General features: G+C 31.2%; 2 protein-coding genes across 2 annotated transcripts; both read left to right on the top strand.

Annotated features, from left to right (window-relative positions):
• The first annotated feature begins 3,392 nt into the window (after window positions 1–3,392).
• Window positions 3,393–17,414, top strand: LOC136985138 (nuclear speckle splicing regulatory protein 1-like). The gene is made up of 3 exons (XM_067282337.1): window positions 3,393–3,477; window positions 7,407–7,529; window positions 17,061–17,414. The coding sequence occupies exons 2-3, from the start codon at window positions 7,413–7,415 to the stop codon at window positions 17,325–17,327; spliced, it is 384 nt and encodes a 127-aa protein (XP_067138438.1). The 5' UTR covers window positions 3,393–3,477; window positions 7,407–7,412; the 3' UTR covers window positions 17,328–17,414.
• Window positions 4,928–5,683, top strand: LOC136985133 (histone-lysine N-methyltransferase SETMAR-like). Its single transcript, XM_067282334.1, has one exon. It carries the CDS (start codon window positions 4,928–4,930, stop codon window positions 5,681–5,683), a length of 756 nt encoding a protein of 251 aa, XP_067138435.1.
• Window positions 17,415–25,074: the final 7,660 nt, after the last annotated feature.

Genomic DNA, 25,074 nt, shown 5'->3' with positions numbered 1-25,074 from the left:
AAACACCTTACGATCTCAGGTTACAGACTTAGAATCAGCAACACCTCTGAGTCTCGAAAAGTTCGTAGTAGACCACTGGAGTTCACTTTCACCAAGTTTCTGTCACGTCCACAGAGAGAGACAGTTAGAACTTCGATAGCAAACGATCTGACCCCTTTCCCGCCGAAACTACTTCTTAAATAGTGGCCGGCGTTCGAATCCTCCACCAATCCGCTTCACTATTTCCCCAACGTCCGGCCAACGGCCATTCTCCGCCAGCCAATCGTCTGTCGATCGTTGATTCAAACCGCAACGGTTTTTCTAACAGCCGTTTCTAACGGTTCTTCCAACGGCCGTTTCTAATGGTTCTTCCGTCACGAAAGTTCGTTATCTTAAACCAGGGCGGGAATAGCTCACCTAGGCAATTCCATACCCTACACAAGGGATTCATCAACATCTGTAAAGGTAAACATTGGCTTAGAGTGCTCACTTTTATATTGCATAATATTACTATCTTCGTCCTCACTTTCGTCAGCATCGTCATTGCTTTGCACGTCTTTGTCTCTGACATTCTCAATCAAAAGTGCCGCCTTCAATCTTTGCACCAACTCTCTCTTTCTACCTGTCGTTTTCAATTTTTGTCATCCTAGTTTGACTTTCAAATCAACAAACTTAAGGCGTTTCACGCCCATCATTGTATTGTCCTTAGATACAACAGCCAGTCGTAGTTCTTCGTCGTTCACTGTAGCATCACTAACTCCGCCATCTTGTCTGGATTCCATTGCCCTTCTAAAAGTTCTCGTATGAATTTCTCTCAATATCCCGGCTGAGCCCCCAAAATTTGTAGGATTAGGTTGATAGAAGTAGAGAACTAGAAATGACAATAATCTTCCAGAATTCGTAACCATCTTGATAGAAAAATAATGTTCTCATCTTCATAATGTCTTTTTTGTCCTTTCTTCCTTTTGTGCCGTCATCAACTGTCGTCCTCTCTCACTTCTCCCCTTACTCGACTCTCTCCCTCGTTCTTCTCGTCTCCCTCACAACCCCTCGTAAATTTATTATTTTAATGGTTTAGGAATGTTACTCGTCTAAACCCCACATTTGTGAGATTGTCGGACAGGCACTTGTTAAGTTTTGCATCAGTTTTTATTTTTGAAAGTGAGAGTATAATAGCAAAGGTAGAGTGGGCAGAAGATGTCTGATGTTGCTGGGCAGTATGGCTTGAACAGGTCTACAGTAGGCTGCGGTTCAATCTTATCTAAGACAGATACTGTATAATCAAGAAGACTCAATCAGCTTAATGAGTAACAAAAATCACATCTGAGAAATAAAGAACATTGAAGAGCTTATAATGGAACCTGAAACTGATGTGATGACAGAAGAATGCCAAGAACTCTTGAATGAAGAACACCAAGAAACTCAGCTAGATATGTTTTCTTCTGAAAAAGGATTAATGCCAATATTTGCTATTAAAGATCTTTTGAAGAAGTGGTCATTACTTTTCTATCCTTAATGATGATTTCTTTTTTTTCCGCTTTTTGGCTTTTCATATCGTCATAAATACTATCATATTCATAAACAGTAGGATCTTCTTCTAATACTTTCTGTATTTCCATGTGTGTCTACAAAAATACAATGATTACATTAATATAATTACTAATGTATTTTATTATATTGTTTAAATAATTAAATTTTATTTTACATAAAAAACATTTAATCTAAACTTTGCATTTTATCAAAAGAACCCATAGTATTCAACTACAACATCTATTAGATCAGATTATAAACTTAAAGTATACATAATGCACTTAAGTACAGTAATTTTACATGATTCTATTAAAATTCAGTTCTATAAAATAAAATTATCGGGTTAAGATAAACTAATTACAGTAACAAGCATATCATAAAATCAAAACAATAATTTTCATCTCTACATGCAAAATTACTATACAAAATGGAAAAATGTTTCATATTAAACAATGTTGGTAATATTTGTCAGATTTCTTTAGTGCTAAGAAATAAATTAAATGACTCAAAAAAACTTTAAAATACTGGTATACAAAGTTTTAAATCATCAGTAAATTAATGAATAGTACTATAACAGGCATGGACAAATGCGGCTCCGAGAGCCACATGCGGCATTATATTAGTGTAATCATTGTATTTTTGTAGACACATATGGAAATACAGAAAGTATTAGAAGATCCTACCGTTTACGAATATGATAGTATTTATGACGATATGAAAAGCCAAAAAGCGGAAAAAAAGAAATCATCATTAAGGATAGAAAAGTAATGACCACTTCTTCAAAAGATCTTTAATAGCAAATATTGGCATTAATCCTCTTTCAGAAGAAAACATATCTAGCTGAGTTTCTTGGTGTTCTTCATTCAAGAGTTCTTGGCATTCTTCTGTCATCACATCAGTTTCAGGTTCCATTATAAGCTCTTCAATGTTTTTTATTTTCAGATGTGATTTTTGTTACTCATTAAGCTGCTTGAGTCTTCTTTGATTATACAGTATCTGTCTTATATACGATTGAACTGGAGCCTACTGTAGACCTGTTCAAGCCATACTGCCCAGCAACATCAGACATCTTCTGCCCACTCTACAATTACAATGCAATTAATTATTTCTGAAAAATCCTGGAGAGAAAAGCAATCAACATTAGACAGATTCTTTAATCCCCACTAACAGATAAAACATGACTAATAAAAATGCATGATTGTATATATATATATGTATATGTATATATTTTTATTATTACATATAAATAAACGTAGTAAGAAAGTATATATTTTTTTTATTTTTTGGGGTCTCCAGAACAAAACCCATAAAAACCTATGGTTCATTAACCTATTGATAATAGGTTAACGAACAATTCAAATAGCGAACAAAGTCCTAGAATGAATTATGTTTGTTAACCAATCACCCACTGCGTTTTAAAAGAAATTTAATTACTTTAAGTTATGAATGAATAAGTAATTTTTTAAAATTTATGATTCATCTTCAGGTGATTTAATATTTAAATAATCTGGCAATACATCACCAAATTCAATTGTAATAAATATAGAAATTAATTTTATATAAGATAACATTCCTGTAAAATTAGTATCATTAATTAAGAATAAAAATCTTTTATCAATAATTTTGTAATTGCTGTATATATAATGCATTACATATAATACATTACTTAGTTAAATAAAATACACACAATACACATATGAAAAAATCTTTTATTAAAACTGTTCAGAAACTTTTAACGAATGATGTATTATGTATTATCTATTTATGTTTGAGAACAATAAGTAAATTTATATTAAATTTTATAATATTCATTTTCAATTGTTAAATCACTTTTATAACTATTGGAATAAATAAATTTTAAGATTCATTACTTGTGTTTTTAATTTTTTTTCTAATGTTGTGTTTTTTAAATAGTCTTTAGATCCTGAACAAAAAGTAGACAGTTGGAAAAGTAAAGTAAAAAAGAAGGTAAGTTTTTACAATTTAAAATTTTGACAGTGCTTAAAATATCAAAATAATAGTAAAATGAAAGTAAAGAAAAATCATAAAAACTTGAATAAAAGATTTATTCCACTATTGTTATTTAAATAAGTTAAAATGTTTTTGAGTGCAAGGAAGACTAAAATAAAAACTGTAAAAATCATTTTAATTTCCATTTTGAAAATAAATAAAACTTTTTCTTTTTTTCTAAATAACACAATTTTACCAAAAAAATATTACATGACTATAAAGTCATTGTTTTTGATTGCTTAGAATAGTCACAATTTAATATTTGAATGAAATACAGTATATTAATTCAGTTTTTATATAATGCTTAGGATATATATATATGAGTGTTGGTTATTCAATTTAGTTTTAAAAATTGTTACAACATTTATTATATTTTTAATTTTAATGTTTTTAATTGATATACAGTGAAATGCTTAATGACTTTTCTTAATTACTTTAAATTCATTTACTTGATATAATTGTTTAAACTTTTCTTGAAATTGAAAAGCCTGTAGGTTTATCAGAGATTTAGTAGATTATTTATTATTGATTTGACAAGAGACATTTTGTTTTTACAAAAATAAGAATATAACAATTATAGTTTTCAAAATAAATTGTTAAAAATGTATTTTATAATTATTTTTCTACTTTTTAACTGCTTTCAACTACTTTGTTTTGCTAAATTTGAAAATATTGCATTTTGCTTTGATTGAAAATATTTGATGGTTCTTTACTGGCTTCATTCAATAAACAAAAAGTGCTTGATTTATATTACCAAAATTGTTTAATATGAAACATTTTTAATGTCAGTTTAGATTATTCTTGACTTTATATTTAAATTGAATTCAAAATAATGAATTTATTCCAATTTTGTAAACATTGTGTATTTTTAAATTTACAAAATGAATACATATCTCTCTACATTATTTATATTAACATAGTAATAGAAAATATCATGTTTGTTCTAATAAAAATTAAAATTTTTCAATTTAATGTACAGACATTGATATCATTACTTATAGGAACAATTACATTGAACAGTCTTAAAATTGAAGGAACTGTTGCAACAATTTTTAACCCTTTATTATATCATTGTATACGTTGGACTCTGTGTATTAATAGATCTTATTATACTGGTTTTGTTTCCGTTTTAGCAAATAGAAAAGATTTCCTCTATTTGCTAAAACGAAAACAACACCAGTATAATAAGATCTATTAATACACAAAGGCAAACGTAGACAATGATATACGAGGGCTGTTCGGAAAGTTCGTGGCCTTGCCTATATGCGACACTGCGATCAATTTAATTTTTGGCAGGAATTATTCAGACATCTTTGCTAAAGATACAATACCAATTTCTGCTTGATTTGTCGTAAAGTTTTGCCACGACCACTTAGCAGATAGTTAGTGTGCAAGTGCTTTGTTAAAAATGGAGAAGACGAAGACTCGTGCGGTCATAAAATACCTGACGAAAAAAGCGTTGATTCCATCTCAAATCAAAGCTGACATGGATGATGTTTTGGGAGAGTCTGCTTCTTCGTATACCACTGTGAAAAAATGGACAGCCCTTTTTAAATCTGGCAGAGAGAGTGTGGAAGATGACCCTCGCAGCGGACGGCCGTCAACTGCTGTCACTGAAGAAAATATCGACAAGGTTTACGATTTTGTGTTAGCAGATCGCCGTTTGAAAACGCGTGAGATAGCTGAGACAACAGGCATCTCTGTTGACCGAGTGCACCACATCTTAACCGAAAATTTGGGTATGACGAAGGTCTCAGCAAGGTTGTTGCCGCATCTGCTGACCGCCGAGCAAAATTGTGTTCGCACTTTGATGTCAAAGGAGTGTTTGGACTTCTACCAGAAAAATCCACAGGATTTCTTGCATTGGTTTGTGACTACTGATGAAATGTGGATCCATTACTATACTCCTGAAACAAAAGAACAGTCGAAGCAGTGGAAACACCACAGTTTGCCGCCACCAAAGAAGGCAAAGACAGTTCCATCAGCGGGGAAAGTGATAGCTTCAGTTTTTTGGGATGCTAAAGGCATCATCTTTATTGACTACCTAGAAAGAGGAAAGACCATCAATGCTGTCTATTACTGTGAACTTTTGGAAAAACTTAAGAAAGACATCGAAGAAAAAAGGCAACACCTGAAGAAGAAAAAGGGTTCCGTTCCACCATGATAATGCACCTGCATATTCTGCCAGAATCACTGAACAAAAGATAAACGAATTTCGCTTCCAATTAGTTCCACATCCACCGTACTCACCTGATTTCGCGCCCAGTGACTTCCACCTTTTTCCAAACCTAAAAAAATTTTTGGCTGGAAAGAGATTCCACTCAAATGACGGAGTCATCTCTGAAGTGAATGAGTATTTTGCACACCTTGACAAATCGACCTATTGTGATGGCATAAAAAAGCTGGAACATCGCTGGAATAAGTGCATTGCTAATAAAGGAAACTCTATTGAAAAATAAAAAAAGTTTTAACATTGTTTGTTGTTCTATTTGAGGCCGCAAACTTTCCGAACAGCCCTCATAATAAAGAATTTAATAAGGACATAGAGGCAAAAGAATTAATTCTTAAATTTCTTCATAGGCCTATTCTAATGTTCAATTGCAGAAAGAAGTTTTTCTTGGACTAATGTTAATACAGTAGAGAGTCGTTAATCCGAATCAATTGGGGACTGGGGTTGTTCAGATTAGTGATTTGTTCGGATTACCGATTATGTACAGAAAAATATATTAACCTGTCCGATGTTCAAATTTTTCTTCGTTGCGTGTCACTTCATGTTGAATTTTTCTCCGTTGCATGTCACTTCGTGTTGAATTTTTGTCGATTTTAAGCCTAACGAAAATTTTTATAATAATAATCGAGGCTATTGTATCGTTAAAAATTATTTCTTTATTTTGTACAAACAAAATAAATATATTGAAGAATATAAAAACATGAAAATTATACTTTAGAAGTAAATCTAGTATCAAAAACGTTCGATTCAGCACGACACAGTCCGACTGAAAATCATTTGGATTACCGGCGATTTCGATTTCCAGGGTTCAGATTAACGACTCTCTACTGTATTATGTTAATGGTAATGTGCTAAATATTGTCTGTTAATGAACATGGATGTTAAAGAGATTATGCTTTTTTTCTCTTTCTTTGAATTTGTTATTTTGTAGATTATAATATATTGTAGAGTAATTAACGTTTTTATCTTTTGTATTTTAAATTGATGTATTATAGTACAGAGGTGGGCAAGCAAGAGTTCAGTGGGAGCCACATGTAACTCAATGTAGGTTTTGCAAAACGTATGGGAGCCATAGTTCTCTACTGTTGTGGCGGATAGTATGGTAAGGCTGGGAAGGATAGCACTTTCAGCAAGAGCCACATGTAACTGAAAAAGAGCCGCATTTGCCCATGCCTGTTATAGTACTATTTATTAATTTACTGATGATTTAAAACTTTGTATACCAGTATTTTAAAGTTTTTTTGACTCATTAAATTTATTTCTTAGCACTAAAGAAATCTGACAAATATTACCAACATTGTTTAATATGAAACATTTTTGCATTTTGTATAGTAATTTTGCATGTGGAGATGAAAATTATTGTTTTGATTTTACGATATGCTTGTTACTGTAATTAGTTTATCTTAACCTAATGATAATATTTTATGGAACTGAATTTTAATAGAATCGTGTAAAATTACTGTACTTAAGTGCATTATGTATATTTTAAGTTTATAATCTGATCTAATAGATGTTGTAGTTGAATACTATGGTTTCTTTTGATAAAATGCAAAGTTTAGATTAAAATGTTTTTTTATGTAAAATAAAATTTAATTATTTAAACAATATAATAAAATACGTTAATAATTATATTAATGTAATCATTGTATTTTTGCAGACACATATGGAGATACAAAAACTATTAGAAGAAGATCCTACTATTTACGAGTACGATAGTATTTATGATGATATGAAAAGTAAAAATGCAGAAAAAAGAGAAATCATCATTAAGGATAGAAAAGTAATTTTATTACTTAAATATTTTATTATTACAAATTTTTAATCTATATGAGAAGTGTCAAGAAAGTAAAGAACATTTGGTTATAAAAATGGAAATGAAAACAGTGATGATAAAAAAAAAGTTTTATTAAGTAATCAATATAAGACCAGTTAGTTTTCTACATAGTCACCACTATGTAGAAAAATAAGTGGTTATTGTGGTCATTGTAGAAAAATAAGTGAACATTTGGTCTTGCACTGATTACTTAAGTGTTCTGTGACAAGTACTTAAATTATAATTCAAGCATTTGCGACAGCATGACACTATTTTTGGATTCCTTCATCATAGACTTTCATTGCTAGTTCTTTCAGCCAGTTAGTGCATAAATGCATAAGATTGCAGATATACAACAAATAGTTTAAGTTGCTATAATTTCACATTTACTTGCTAAAATGTTCCAAAGTACAGCATTGTAGATAGGCAACATTTCAGAGATTTTATTATTGTCAATTTTGTGTGCTAGGAGGCACCTAATTATAGAATATTCTAGTACATCATGTTGATTATTGCCTCAATTTGTTTTGAAGTTCGATTAGTTTATATCAAAGTTTTGATCGAAACTAAAATTATTTTTATAATTAGAAAGGTTAGTTTTGTAATAGTTTTATATAGTTGATATAAAAAACTTTAAAATTATTGAATTAATTTCAGGTTTTTCATTTTTTGCAGTATTACAATGTTGTGCATATCTTCATATCTAGTAGTACTTATACTAGGACAATTGTCCAAATTTTTAAAGTAACTTTTTTGTTAGGAGGATACGTATGCTAATTAATAAACTTAGTTAACAACTTTTAAAGTAGATTAATTATATTATATAACTAGTTTAATGCAGCATTTTATAATGTTTAGTAGATACTTCTAAGAACAACTTATTTTTCATATGATGCATACAAAGATATATTATTTTTATGTAAATTCAGATTACCATCTATACTCATGTAAAATTCAAATTTTTTAGACACTTTTTTTAAGGTCAAATTTATGAGGTTGACTATACTACTTTTGAGGGGCTGAAATTCAAGCTAGAATCCAAAGTACTGAATCAGTAGCAGAAGCCCAACTGATGTCTAAATAAATATAAACAAAAACGCAATGAATTAAAGTAATATTACCGATTTGGCACATCTGTAGAATACTGGTCCCCTAAGATGACTTGTTTTCTATAGGAAAGCAAAATTTTAAAGATTTTTGTATTTACATGAAAATAAAATAATCAAGAGATTTCTTTACAAGTGAAGATGTAGCTATTCATTGTTTAATAACACAGGATATTCTTCCATCTCGGAAGCAATGCAGTAATTTGTCATGCCTAGAGGATCAAAGTGACTTTAAAAGTGATTTAAATTCTAATCAACTTCCATACTTCAGATCTGATAGTAAAAGTTGCAGAAAAAAGAAGTCCATTTTCTGTAATAGTTCTTTTAAAAATATGAAACTGGAATTACATGAATTTTGATATTTAATTTTCATATTTTTTTTTTTAATGAAAAAATTTTGACAAATGTTGATCTGTTGTCCATGAAATATTACGGTTGACCTTTACAGGGGGTTTATTAAAAATTTTAGATTTTTGGCCAAAATTATGAGGACATCTTTTACATGTGATCGACTATTACTCGAGTATATACGGTAGTATAAAATGAGTCATCTAATACTAGATAAAGATCATGAAGCATATTTTGAGGAAGTGTTTAGTGATGGTTATATTTCTAAAGTTGCATATGATGTTTCAGATTCAAGCAATGATGAATTTAGTGCAAATACATTAGCAGGTTTGGATGGGCCTGAAGTAATGCCAAAAGAAATATTAATGATGATGATAGAAATAAAGATGTTGCAGAATGTAATTCTGGGAGTGGCAGTGTGACTGATATTTTCACTAATGCTTCGTCATCAACTTAAGTATCACATGCATCAAACTGAAAAAAGCAATTAGTATGATGTAACTTAGTTTGGGGGGAAAAATCTTTGATATTAAATGAATCTCAAACTACATTCAAAGGTTCTGAAACTTTAGCTCTGAAAACACAATACAGATTGTTTTCATATTTCTTTACAGAAGAATTGGTGAAAAAAATTGTTTCTGAAACAAACCTATACTCATTGCAAAAAAATATAAATTGTCCCATAAATATTAGTGCATTAGAAATTGAAAATTTTATTGGTATTATATTTATGTCAGTACAATATTATTTTAATATAAGATGATACTGGTGAAGAAAATATGGATTTCAACATATTACAGACACAATGCCTTTAAATCAGTTTTTGAAAAACTTTAAGAAGTTTTACATTTTAATAATAATGAAAAACATTTACCACAAGATGATACAAACCATGACCATTTTCATAAAATATGGCCTCTGATTGATCATTTGAATAATTGTTTTTAATTGGTTACTCTAAACCAGAGATTATCCATCCACAAGCAAAAGTAAAAAAAAAAAAAAAAAGAGAGAGAGAGAGAGAGATCAAGTACAATTTTGTCTGATAAAGATAGGCAATTCTAGGGTTTCATTTTATTTTTAAATTAATTACTCATTTTTAACATAAAAAATTTTTTTATGGATGACAAAATTAGTTAAAATAAAAATATTTGTTATTAACTGAATTTGTTCCAGCAGGTTGTGTTTGTTTGGTCAAGTATCAAACTTTTTTCTCCGTAAACATATGTTAGAATAGAGAATTGTTTGAGTACCAAGGTACCACTGTAGTTATTTATTAAATTACAATTTTATGATATGAAAACTGAAATATTTGAATCCATGTTATTGTTTCAAAAAATGTTTTTAACCTTCCTTGATTATTTTCATCTATTTAATTACTATAAGTGATGATTAACTGATGCAAAACTTAAGGAACTGTAAAAAGAAATCATTTTAATTAATTATTATTAACACAGTATCTTTGATCGTATTCAATATCATTCAGAAAAGTTTTAATGGATTAGAATGTCTGTAAATTGTTTATTTTTTGAATAATAAAGCATGATTAAAGATTTCCTTTGGTTTTGAAATCTCTATTGTAACAGATGCATCTTTTAAAGTAGAAAAATATTATAATTTACTTCATAAAACTAGATACTAAAGAAAAGGTTGCAATGAAACAGCAGCATGGCTATGGAATACACACCACAAATACATGATTCCATCATGTATCTGTATTTTTGTTTAACCTCATTGCTTCATCACATGTGAATGTTTCAATTAATAAATTTGGCCAGATTACAAAATTAAATTCAATGTGACAAATCAAATTTAAAATCCTAATGTCATTTGAAACTTAATAAATTAATATATTTCATCAGTAAGTACAACAAAGGAAGGTATCAAGAATTTTAAAGTAACCAACAACAATTTGCACTTAATCTATAATAAAATTATTATTAAAAATTAAAATTGAAAATGTTGTAACTTTGTTGCTTTCTGTAGCAGTATAATTTAAGGGGATTTTAATGTCACAATATGTGCTGAATACAAGAGAATCTTAATATTTTAAGAAAATGTTTTGCTAAGGAATTTTTTCAGGCAGTTCAATTTAGTTCATTTTTACACAAAATATTATATACATAAAATTATTCTAGATGATAATACTTGATTAATGTGAACATCATCTTTAACACTTACTCTGCTAACCCTGTGGACACAGTTCATTCCTGTGTGCTTGCTGATTTTTACTATTTTACAGTATATTCTACTGAGAATAAAAAGTTTGACTAAAGGTAGGCAAACAGTGAAAACAGTTTTTTATTTCTGGGATATTAATCAATATTTCTGTCAGTTTTGAGAATTGATGGCTTTCAATTTGCTTGGATTGTATTTAATCTTATATATGCATGTTTTACATACACTGGCAGAAAATAAAATCCCAACGCCAAGAAAAAGTTGTGCTAGATAAACGAAACTTGTGTTTTCATATCTGAAAGATGGCATGTATTCAAATTTTGTGCTAGACGAAGAAGAGTGACGTGAGTAGAACCACTATGAACATGCAAATTACGTTTGCTATAAATACACGATGTAAACTTGTTGAGTGTTACTTATCGTCTGGATTGAATGTTGTGAGTTAAGGTTTGAGTCAAGAATGCCTTTAAGGAGACAAAGAAGGCAGTATCAACAGCCTATTGAGTTTGAACAAGGCTGTGTAATAGGGCTATGAGAAGGTGGATTTTCTTTCCACGCTATTGCAGAAAGACTTGGCAGGGATGTATCCACTGTGCATGATTGTTGGTAGCTGTAGTCACGGGAAGGTGCTGTCTCAAGAAGACCTGGGTTCTACCGCACATGGGCCACTATTGAGAGGGAAGACCCGTATTCACTGCATGGCGGTGGCATATCGTACTGCATCTGCAGCAGAAATTAGAGCTTCTGTTGGCTCCAGAGTGACTCAGTAAACTGTAACAAATCGGTTATTGAGGGACAGTTCCGAGCCAGACGCCCTGTGGCATTTATTCCATTAACTCCAAATCACTGCCATCTGTGACTTCAGTGGTGTCAAGCAAGAGCTCATTGGAGGGTGGAGTGGAGATCTGTTGTGTTCTCAGATGAGAGCTGTTTCTGTCTTGGTGCCAGTGATGGCCATATGTTGGTTAGGAGGAGACCATGTTAGCACTTGGAACCAAGCTGTTTGCAGCATAGACACACTGGACCTACACCAATAGTTATGGTCTGGGGAGCAATTTTCTATGACAGCAGGAGCACTCTTCTCATTATCCTGAGCACTTTGACAGCAAATTTGTACATCAGACTGGTGATTGAACTGGTTGTATTGCCATTCATAAGCAATATTCAAGGGGGTGTTTACCAACAGGCTAATGATCTTCCTCGTACCGTTGCTGTCATCTATTGTGCTCTACAGAGTGTCGACAGAGTTGCCTTGGCCAGTGAGATCACCAGAGCTTACTCTCATCAAGCATGTATGGGACATTATTGGACAACAAATTCAGCTTCACCAACAACCAGCATTAACTGTTGCTGATTTGACTGACCAAGTGAAACAGTCATGGAACTCCATCCCGCAAAATGACATACGGCACCTGTATGACACAATGCATGTATGCTTGCATGCTTGCATTCAAAATCATGGTGACTACAGTGGTTATTAATGTACCACCATTTCAAATTTGAAATGGATCTTCTCACACATACTTTAGCCTGTGACCTTAAAAATTCAATCAAATAAATTTGTTACCTAGACAAATGCTTTGCCTGAATTTTGTTCATCTAAACTAATTTTTCCTTGGTGTTGGGATTTTATTTTCCACCAGTTTAGGAAGATAATATGAGAAAATTGATCATCACTATCATCACCACTGGATTTGTCCAACTCTTAATCAATAAGTTTGCACAATCTTCATTATAATTACACAACATACAATTGCACACAATTACACAATATCAGAATTTGGCTAAAGATAAGGGGCTTAAGCCATTATCTTGTTAAAAATTGATAATTCAAAGGTAATACTAATGGATATTTTGTTGAAATACTTCATAGCAAGGTTTGAGTCTATTGACTCTTGTTTCAACTTGTAACCATAATTTGTAATTAGTAATTTGTAATCTAATAATATCCTTTGTTAATATTTTTACATATATTATGTAATATTGCTTAATAACTTGCACATTATATTATTATTGTAATTATAGTAACCAATTCATCTACTTGCTTACTATTAAGGCAACTGCTTTTGATCTAACATATTTTTAAGGCATCTTTGGGTTGAGTTCAAAATACTCAAAGCATAAAATGACTTTCTATTTATTTATTCTTGATTTTACAAGTTTTTTCCTTCATTAAAACATTGTTAAAGTAAAGGATAAACACCGGAGTGAAACTAAATTAAAATGAACAACTGAAGTGCCTTTGGCCGGTGTGCTTCTTCGAAAACGTTTGTGATTTACTGTGAGAAGAAGCACACCGGCCAAAGGCACTTCAGTTGTTCATTTTAATTTAAAACATTGTTTTGAAGTTAGTTTATTTATGGAATAATTATTTGATTTCAGAGTTATCTACATAGAATCAGACTTTATAAGTTGACGAGATTGTGGAATATTACTTCTGGACTCAGAAATTTTATCTTTTTAGATAACAGTTTAGAAGAATGGTATCATCTTCTCTATTTGATTCTAACCAGTTTATTTTTCAATCAGGAATCAGAGAACTCACAGCTATAAATTCTTGTCCAAAGACCTTCAACTTTCCTTTTATAATATAAATGCATAACTAAATCGAGGCAAAAAAAATGAAAAAACAAAGTTGACTGATGCTTTTGTCTTGAAGTTCTCATAGATTGAAAATGTGCGGAAATTTCTGTGACAACTAGCATTTTACCAAATTTATGATTAGCATGTAATTAGATTATAATTTAAATGAGATAAGTTAAAAAAATATATTAAAAACTTTTTAAAAATGTGTTACAATTTTGCTATGTTATATTTTAATTCTTAACTTTTCTTTGAACTGATACTTTTTCTAAAAGGATTGCTTACACCTTACACTTTGAAAAACTTTGTTAAAGATATTGAATCAAAGAACTGGAATTATATCAAAAGTGCAGATTACATTAGTCAACAGAAATTTTGTTAAATAAACAATTATGACTGTTTCTTGATAATTCTGATGTGCTGAATACAAATCTCAATTTTTCTATTGGACTTCACTTATTTGTAACAGATTAAAACTCTTTATCTGTAATTGTGCAATAAATCACTTTGATTAATCAGAATCGTTATTTAAATAACCTGAAAACACTTCAAAAACGCTTGTAATATGTTGGTTATAGAACTTCATAATGACTTTTACTTTTGAATCCTTTTATCTGTATATCCAAACATTCTGTCAACTTTAAGGCCAGTGCTATACGGTCCAGAGCTCCCTATTCCTGTTGCACTGAAAACGTAAGATGCTTTATCAGCATCTTACACCTTCAGATAAAGCATGCTATCGACTAGTGAAGAAAAGGACCTAGTTTTTCTGCATTAATTGACCCTGTTCTAATCAACCAGTCAGAATTAAATGATCTTGTATATGATCCCGACTTATCCAAAAATACGGGCTGAATTATTTGGTTCTAGATTGAAAGGATGGAGTTTGTTAAGCAAAGATACAAAAATTTTTTTTTTTTTAATGAAAGGTAACATGAATTTGAAACTTTTTCCTGGCCAATTATCTAATATACTGCTATGATGCTGACACTGTCATGAAGACTTTTAGTATTCAGTAAAATCTAGAGAATGGTGACAGTCAATCCAAAATGAGTTCACACGTATAGTTCTGTATGTAACCACAACCACTAATTTATTCACACAAAACAACAACTATTACTCAACTTGAGTTACACAAACAAAAGTACATGAATATGAACGGTTTACACTGTGTGTCTCTACTCGTACACCATACAATACTTTAAAGTTATTCTAGTCCCAACACAGGTCTGTCGAAAGGACACCTTGCAGCAATCCAGCACCTAATCCGCACGTATCAAGATCCGTACCTTTTGGGAAGTTCGAATGCAAGCTTTGAGCCTGCCAAAAGTTGTCCCTTTTATACCCGATGGAGCTCAAGCCGATCCGCCAGTGTTCCCCAGTCTGGGAAAATCCGGCCAATGTCCGTCCGTTGTTGACCAATCATTGTCCATCGACTCAAACGAGTGGCTGTTAATGGACTCTCTTCTAACCGTCATTCCCCAATGGCTTCTGTAACGTGTGCAGATTTGAATTTGAAAATAAAAAGGACCATGACAGTGACTTTTCGTAGATTCTTTCAAGAAAAGTATGAAGGCATTGCTGTTGCATAATGGGAACATATATCAAACGTACAACACCTTTAACATATCCAGTATAAAGTCTTTAATAGCTTAAAAAAGAAGAAGAGGGAACCTACTACGGTCTCATCATATTCTTGTATTTATTACTGTTTATTAATTTCTTCTTTTATTCTGTTTGTAGCATAGTCCCATCTATGCGCAGTCGTGGTTTTTTGTAAATTCGAATTTGATTCGATGTTATTCTTCGTTTAACTGACGAAGGCTGATTAACGCAGCCGAAAACGTGTTTAAGCTATTAAAGACTTCATACTGGATATGATAATGGGAACATATATCCATCAGTTCTATTGCTCACCACATCACAGAATCATATGAAAGCGTGAAGCTTGTCCTAAGTTGCATACAATGTTATCTCCACAGATGGCATATTTGTGGTGATTTAAAAGTGTTAGCTCTATTTTTGGGACTACAGCTAGGCTTCACAAAGTTCTGCTGCTTTTTGTGTCTGTTGACAACTAGAGATTGTAAACTGCAATTCATCAAACAACAATGACCAAAGAAAGACTGACTTGCTGTTGGAGAGACGAACATAGTAAATGAGCCACTTGTCTCCTGGAGAAAAATATACTTTCCACCTGTCTACTTATAAAACTTGGTTTGATGAAACTGTGAAAGCCATAGAGTAATGGGCAAAGGTACTTACCTTTGCCCATTACTCTATGGATCATTACTCTATGAAGACTAAGTTTCCTACAGTTAGTCATGATAAGATCAGGTAGGGCATGTTTGTTGGTCTGCAAATACAGGAACTAATGAAAGTTTCTGAATTTAAAAAAGCTTGAATGTATCGGAGGCAACTGTGTGGGCAGTTCCCTTAAGAAATGAACAATTTTCTTGGTAACCATAGGGCATATAACTATAAAAGGAAACTCTTGTGGAACTACAGACAACCAGGATGTTGTGTCTCTCTCAAGATTCATTTCTTGGACTCGCATCTGGATTTCTTTCCCAGTAACTTAGGTTGCTGTAAGTGATGAACACAGCAAAAGATTCCGTCAGGGGTTATAAACCATCTGCTGTTAAGCTGACTAAGCTGTTACCAAAATAGATGGAGTCTAAGAATATTAGATGACTACTGCTGGACACTGCAGACAGATGTTCCTGCAGTTAAATGCAGCAGGAAATCTATAAAGACTACATTTTAGGTGAATATACAATCATTACTACTAGTCATGTTTTCATCACAAATAATGTTTTGCTGGCAGAAAGAAATGATCATTACTTAAAAACTGACCCAATAAATAGAAATGGAAAGTAGATTTGAAATCAGTAAAAGATTTTTATAAAAATCATCTTACGACTTATCCTAATTTTTATAAAAATCATCCTTTAACAGACGTCGAGTTTTATTTTGTTTCTCAGTATAATTAAGGAATATAGAAAATTCCAACAACTAAATAAATTCTTTCACTTGTATATGTTTTGTATTGCTTATTTGTTATAAAATAAATGAAATAATCATTATTATTTTTTAATTAAGATAAAAATTTCTCATATTAATATAGTAAAAATGTTTTGAAACCTGTTTATTTACAAATCTTATTTTTCTGTATTCATAATAAATTATATAAAAATAAAGTTTGAACAATATTTAAATCATTATAATAAATTATTAATTGAATTGGAAGTATTTCTTATAATGCTTTTTTATATTTTAATAGCCTAAATATATAGGATCACTAATGAAAGCTGCTGAATTAAGGAAAAAAGAGTATGAAAGAAGAATAGAGAGACAAATTCAGAAAGAAAGAGAAAAAGAAGGAAATGAATTTGAAGATAAGGAGGCTTTTGTTACGTCTTCATATAAGAAAAAATTGTTAGAAAAGCAAGAAGAAGAAGAACGAGAACGTAGACAAAAAGAATTAGAAGGTATAGTATTTATTCTAAAACCATTTAAAATTCATTTTATTTATATTTATTCATCTTGAAGAAAATTTGAAATGCTATCTTATATGTAATTATTTTAAGAAAATGAAGGTCACTTCTGTTGATGTTAAGAAAATATGAATATTTCAAATGAAAATATATGAATTTTTTTATAATTAAACTATTTATCATCATAATATAATAAAACAATATAATTAAAAAAATCTATTTCTTATGAATAAAAAGTCATAATTTTTATTGACACTAAAAAGTTTAAGAAGCACTATTGAATTATTTTTTTTATATATATAATTATATAGGTAGAAGTAAGTTTCATTTTCTTAAGAATTATTATATGTAGTATGCTTCTAAGTTTATTATATACATAAAAATCATAATTAAAATATCTCTAAAGCCATCTGCAAATATACAGTATTTAGCAGTTGAAACTCATTCAAACATCATCAATCAATACTGTGATATATGTGGAAGTGATTTCTTGGGAATAGATGATTCCAAAGAATTATCACCAGACAGAATTTGTCATTGCAGGCAGAAAGAGAAAGCATAATATTGCATGTAGTAGTACAGTTTGTTCAGATGACTGTTGAATATAAAAGAAAAAACACAAAACATTCTTGCCATACTTGCACATAATGGAAGTTGCAATGGTTATTAGGTTAAAGTTTACCTAGGGAACCCCAACAGCCACTCTTCCAGAATCTCGAAAGCATTTATGATTAGAAATGCAAATTTTTAATTTTCGTTTTAATTAACCTATTCTAATAAATTACCAATAATTTTGGTAATTTATTACGGAATAGAATAGGTTAGGTTAGAACAGGCATGTCAAACTCATATGATATTACGGGCCACATGATCTATTATGTATAAGTCGGGGGCCGCATGTTTTCAATGTTCAAAAAATTAATAAAATACGATTTTTAGAATGATTATATTATGTATTTAATAGACTCAATATATTGTATATTATACGTATGTACATAATATGAAATATAAAATGTCTATTTTTTAAACTTAAAAATATTTTATATTTTTATAAACATAAAAGTTATAATAAGAAATAAACAAAATTGCAGTTTAATATTACTTTTTAGAAGATATTTGACAACGTTTCTTCACAAAGGAAGTCATCAAAATTTGGTTGAATATATTCAACTGATGCAATTTTTAAAATTGATGATAAATGTTGATCAGTTAACCTTGACCTTTCTGAATTTTTGTTTTCATTAAAGAAAGTCAGCGTATTCTGTAAATTTTAATTTAGGTGATTTAAGCAATAGATATTGGCAGCTTTCAAAGCTTTCTTTTCCTATTTGTTTTCGCCAAAGTAATCATTTTTGTTTGAAAGCGTTAATATTATCAAATAGCGTTGTCAAAACACGATTTTTGCCTCGAAGCTTAAGATTAAGTCGATTAAGATGACTCGTAATATCAACTGAGAAAGCCAGGACCATTATCCTTTGTCCATCTTTTAATTCAGCACATTCATAACTTTTTGTTTCCAAGAAAATTATGATTTCGTCCAGCAATTTGAAGAATTGGTTTAGCACTTTATGACTCGAAAGCCAACGGACTTCCATATAATATGGTAGATCGGTGTATTCACATTCTATCTTCCAGAAATGAAGCGAATTGAGATTATTAAATCTACCTGCCCGAATATAATTTACAAATCACAAAAATTATGATGTTTACAAAGTAGATTCACACAGTCAAAGTTCCGAAAGTCACTATTCCTGAACAGATCCATCAAAAAGACACCTCGCAACGTATACTTCAGATACATTCAATTGTCACGGCAATAGTAGACGAAACACCTTACGGCAGAGCGCACAAACGTCCCCCTTGACGTTCCAGCAAACAGTTGACTTTTGCGCCAAAACCTTTCCTTTTATATGGATTGTAGCAATCGCTGATGGACAAATCAGCACGTAGCAGTCTTCCACGACGTACGCTCTTGTACGATGTTCGCCGACCAATCATCGTTCGTAGATTCAAAGCCCTGGCCGTTATCCAACCGTCTTTCCTAGCGTCGACCAATTTGAATTGGTTGGACGAAATACGGAACAAACACAAAAAGGGCGGGAATCGTACAGTTCAAAAAAGTTCAAACTTTCCAACTTCAAGCGTCAAAGCTTGATATTTAAAATTTTTTTTAAAGTCTCAGTGGGCCGCGACCCGAGTGTTGGTGGGCCGCATGCGGCCCGCGGGCCGCGTGTTTGACATGCCTGGGTTAGAACATGTTCCCTGATTCCAGCAAACAGAAGAAAAGAATAATTGGGTAATTTATTAGAATAGGTTAGGTTAGGTTAGAACGTGTGTACTCGGGCCCATGAAAATTAAAAATTTGCATTTCTAATCGAAAATGCTATCGAGATTCTGGAAGAGTGGCTGTTGGGGTTCCCTAGGTAAACCTTAACCGGTTATTATGTTAATTCAACATGCTTATGAAGCTGTATATCAAAATAAGAGTAATATTCTATTTTGGAAATTCTGACAATATAAGTAATTGTGAGAGATCTAACTACACCATATACCTTCAGAAGAATGGCTATTCAATTTGCAAAAACTGGATATCTAAATTTCCAGTTCCTCAAATCAGTTTGTATTCTCTTCCTTGGTCACTCTTAAAATTTGTCAACAAGTGAAATAATGTTTCCTCTGCTGTTGCAGATCAATCACTGAGTGAATAATGCAACAGGTTCTGTGTGAGTACTGTAAAATAGTTGGATGTGCTCTACATCAGATGTTTCTCAAGCTAGGGATAATTGAGATCTCAGTTGGCACTATTTTTAAACATTTAAATATTAAATAATTTTTAATGCATTAAATACATTTAGATAACAAAAGCATCACAATATAATAAAAATGTCTGTTTTTATGAAAAATCATCATTTTCCTTAACATGAAAATGTTTAAGAAGCACTAATTAATTGTTTTGTTACTGTTATTTGTGATTATAAAATGTTTTTGTTGGTTATTTCAATTGTCAATAATTATTAAATCAATCAATTGATATAAAATATGCATGTGAGTATAAATATTACTTACAGTAAAGCATCGATTATCTGAATGTTGATCAACCAAAACGTCAATTACCCGAAAGCTTTCCAGTCGTCAAATTTAAATTTCCGCTAGTGCTGTGGTGCTGCAATCTTTGGCTATATCTTGGGCTACTCCAATATTAGTTTATTGGTGTGCATGTTTTAGCTGGCAGCACTGGTGTGACCATGAGAAGGTACTCAAGGACGTGCCAGGGTTTGAACGAACTTCAGACATGGGATAGGTTAATATATTTTTTTGTACATAATCGGTTATGCTGAAATATAGATTTTCTGAACAATCCCAGTCCCCAATTGATTCAGATAATTGATGGTCTACTGTATTTAATTTTTAACAACCTGCTTAGGTTAATTAATTTGCAAAATGTTTATTTTATTATGTAGTCTTATATATATTCATATAAACCAATTATGAATATAAATTCAGGGGACTGTGAAAGAGTTAAATTAGATTTAGTGAGCCTTGACACTAAAAAGTTTGAGTAGCACTGTTCCACCAATACTTTGCAATCTTTTCTCATGTACAGCACATTTAGGTACTTCCCAGAATTCTGTGGGATACAAGTAAAAATATACAAAAATATAGGAATTACAAAGCACATGGCAAAAAAAATACTGATTTACTGTTTCTTACTTGTGATAATATTTGAACTTAGAAATAAAGAATAGTATTCATTATAACCTATTTTATTTTCTACCAACCTGAAAAGTCTGGACAAAGTATCATGCAGTACTTCTGTGAAGACACATGTTCAGGATTTCAACTCTCTGATTGTATGTGCATGTAACAGGGACATTGTCTACTTGTTGCTCCTGAAAAATTGAGACAGAAACCATGACATGCCAAATTTACACGTGTACAGATTCTGTGAAATATGACTCTCACTGTTTAAAGACAACTTTGTTAGTAAATGTTTGTACAGTACATATTCTATGAAATATGGCTGCCAAAGTTTGAAGGTTGTTAGAATTCTTTCTGTCACAAACATCAATAGTAATAAAACATGTTTGTGCCTTCCATAAACTCTGCACTTTTCCTCCTCTAGGAGGCATTGTGCCATGGCACATTGATTGCATAGCTCTGCTCTTCATAACTGTGTGAAAAATACTGCATAAATTACTGCATTTTCTTTAATCTTCACAAAAGATGAGTTACACTCGCTACTTATCCACTCTCTGGTGATGCAGAATGCCAATTGACATTTGGTCTGACATTCTTTTGTCGAATGGAGCTGGATAATGATGATTGTGGAAGACTTATGGGAAGGTAATTTTCACTTAAATTAAATAATGAATATTCATTTCTGCATTTGCTAAATATTTTATTTTTTTGAGAACTGTTAAACTTTAACTGTTTTATTACTTCCTGGAGATATTGAGAGGTGCTGAATAGTTTTGTTTTTCTGCATTTACAGAAGCAATGGCATATTCATTTGATCATGTTTTATACAAGATGGAACACCCCCTCACATTGCTACTCTTCACTTAGAAAGAACAGTGTATAGAGCATTTCTGTTGGTTATCTGGGTATAATTTGTTTTGTACAGAGATGATGTTGCATGGATCAACTTGATTTGCATGGGATAACAATTCTGGTGTTAATAGATCTGTGTGCCATTTTCCCTATTTGCTACTTCAGAAAGTACTACACATAGTAAGGAATAGCATCATGGAAAAAAGTGATTATTATTGCCTTACTGTCCTTGTTTAATATATTATATATTTGTCAGGTAGCTTAATAAAGAGAGTCTGTAATTCTTGTGTAAATGCTTAACACCAGTATAATTGTCCTGTTAATGATTAATGTCCATGTTGAAAAATATATAATATGGAAAAAAGTGGTTGGTTTAAAACCTTGGATATAATTTGTTATGCATGCTAGCTCTTTCTTTTTTGAACTGCTTCAGTCTACATAACTGATTGAAATTTATATTCTCATCAATAACAGGATTAAAGATTGTTTGATATGGTTACTTTAAGGATATATTAATTTTGAATGTTAAATTATTTATTTAGTGAAGTGGTTAGATCATGATCTGTTTTCTTATGATTATTATTATTTGTTACATACTACATTTTTATGAGTTTTTGTTGTCCATATTCCGATTTTTGCAATAAAATGTTACACACAATTAAGTCTGTTAAAATTTGAAAGATACATTTTATAGATATATACAGAAGGGAATTAAATAGAAGAAATCATTAAATAATAAATACTGTGAATAAAATACAAAGTTAACCTTTTTATTAACAGTGTTTACTACTAAAGTATTAAAACTGATATAAACTTGAGATGAACTGGCAATAAAAGTATAAAACAATATATGAAAGTTATCTTATATTTCAGAGAGATGGATAATAAACTGAAAGTGCATCTTTCTAATAAAATCAGTACCTTCAGTTGGAGTAATTTTTTTATATATTGCATAAAATGCCTAATGAGCTTCATTGTAAGCCTTTCGCTGTCCATTTTATATTGTCATAGAATTTTAAACTAGATTAAGTATTTAGTTATTCAATTGTAGAGTTGAATGAATCTCTTATTACTCTACTTTAAATTAAGTTTACTCTAAATTAAGATAGATACTATGTATTCAAATGATAATCACTAAATCAGAAATTTCAGTAAATAAAACTATTTTGGATGTAATGAGATTAATTTACACAAAAGTGACTCTGCAGTGGTGGTGTCTTCAAAGTTCTTCAATATACTTTTCTGCTTCAAATAGTGAATATTTGACACCTGTTTACATATTTTTTCCAATGCTTTGTTGGAAAAAATATGTAAAGACTATTATAAATCTTTTATTTTATAATTCTAAAGATATAAATTTTATGAAATTTATTTGAATATTATATTTCAGAGAAGAGGATGAAACAACAGGATTTAAGTGCATTTTACAGACACCTCTTAAATATGAATTCATACAAAGAATCCAGGAGGAGAAATTTGAAGAGAAGGGTTAATTCAGACGATTGTTAATCTTGCTAATACTTGCAGAATATTCTGCAGGGATAACCCCAAGGAACGCCCAATAATAATTTAAATTTTTTTATAATGTATAAAATATATTATTTGCGTACGGGAAACAGTTTTTGTTGTAAAGGCATTTAATGTAAATGTACTGCTGTTTTTACTTTATATTTAATTTAAAAAATTTAAGTAATTCTACTTAGTTGAAAATTTGTGAAAATATACAATATGTTAATATTTTTATGTACCAAACTAGAAGTAACATTTCTTCTATTTTTTGTAAATATAAATAGTAACTTTATAAATTGCATATTTTTTGTTTAATGAAAAGAGAGGCTTTAAAAAAATATATATAAATATTTGTTTTTAATGCAATCACATAACATTTACACTAAAATGTATTAACAGGTATATAAATAACTTGGGAAGGTCTTTAGTTTAAAATTTCGTTACAATATGGCATACGTGTAGCCTGTCATTAATGCGGAAAAAACAAATTATTATTTTTTGCTGCAAGTTACGATTTACTCTAGTAATTGCGTAATTACTTGTACTGATGCACGATTAATGGTTAATTATAATTTGAGATTTTTTTTATCAAATTAATTTAATTAACAGATTTTATTAAATATATGTGAAAATTCGAACCCACCGGAATTTAGCCGGTAATGATACATCCCTTTCCGCGCGAGTAGAAGGAAAAGGGATATGAGTCAAAAGATAGAAAAAATGAATCAGGAGGAACAAGAGTCGAAAAACGCGGATTGGCGAACCTGAAACTCGTGATCGAGAGAATAAAAGGGCGACGACGGAGAAAAGGGGGGTCGATTACGTTTATCTCTTAGCCTGTGCGCGTGCGGCCAAAAAGTCGAGGGGAACCGCCGGAAATCGACGAAATCATATCGACTGTGAAGATCGACCCGGATCACGAGGTATGACCCGAATTTATGTAAACTCTCCCTCCGCGAATACGAACTCTGGCGACTGACGCTCGCCGCATTTGTAATTGTCATGTTAGCTTTAATAAATCATTGTTATTGTTTTATCCGTTGTAATGTCCTTTATTCGAATGTCATCATCCGCCGCTCTACCGTCGAACCCATTCACTTCCTCCACTCGCATCCACTCGCGTAACGCGTAACTCCTCCGAACCGCCATCTTGACGTGGGCAGGTCTCACGGACCTGTTAGCCGACAAAAAGGAGGAACGAGAAATCGGCCGCCTCCCGGCACCCACATATATGTTTAATAAAATATAGGGGACAGAAATAGCAATAAAAATTGGAAATTTTGTAAAACATTTACAAATATACGGTTAGCTAGTCACACCCTGGATTGTCTTATTTTGAATGTTTTTCAATTATAAATTTACAAGAATAAAATTTGTTTTGCAGTTTTAGAATAGCTTTTTAAAAAAAAAAAAATATTTAAATATTACATTTTCAAGAAAAGCATTATACAAAGAATTAAAATGATCGGTTTTATTTCCTGACTTTATAACATGATGATTTTTTTTTTACAGAGTACACCTCTGCGGGGCCTCAGGGTGAAAAGTTACAGCAAATGTTTATTGATGCACTTTCTCCCTTCATGACTAACTGCGGTGGTGGTGTCCTCAAAGTTCTTCAATATACTTTTCTGCTTCAAATAGTGAATATTTGACACCTGTTTACATATTTTTTCCAATGCTTTGTTGGAAAAAATATGTAAAGACTATAGATTAGTTTTCTCACGTGATTACGCAATACCC

The sequence above is a fragment of the Centruroides vittatus genome, unplaced genomic scaffold, assembly GCF_030686945.1.
Source record: "Centruroides vittatus isolate TY-2023 unplaced genomic scaffold, ASM3068694v2 contig_954, whole genome shotgun sequence".
Classification (NCBI taxonomy): Eukaryota; Metazoa; Arthropoda; class Arachnida; order Scorpiones; family Buthidae; genus Centruroides; species Centruroides vittatus.
The sequence above is the reverse complement of the archived record's forward strand: the minus strand, read 5'-3'. Positions and strand labels throughout refer to the sequence as shown.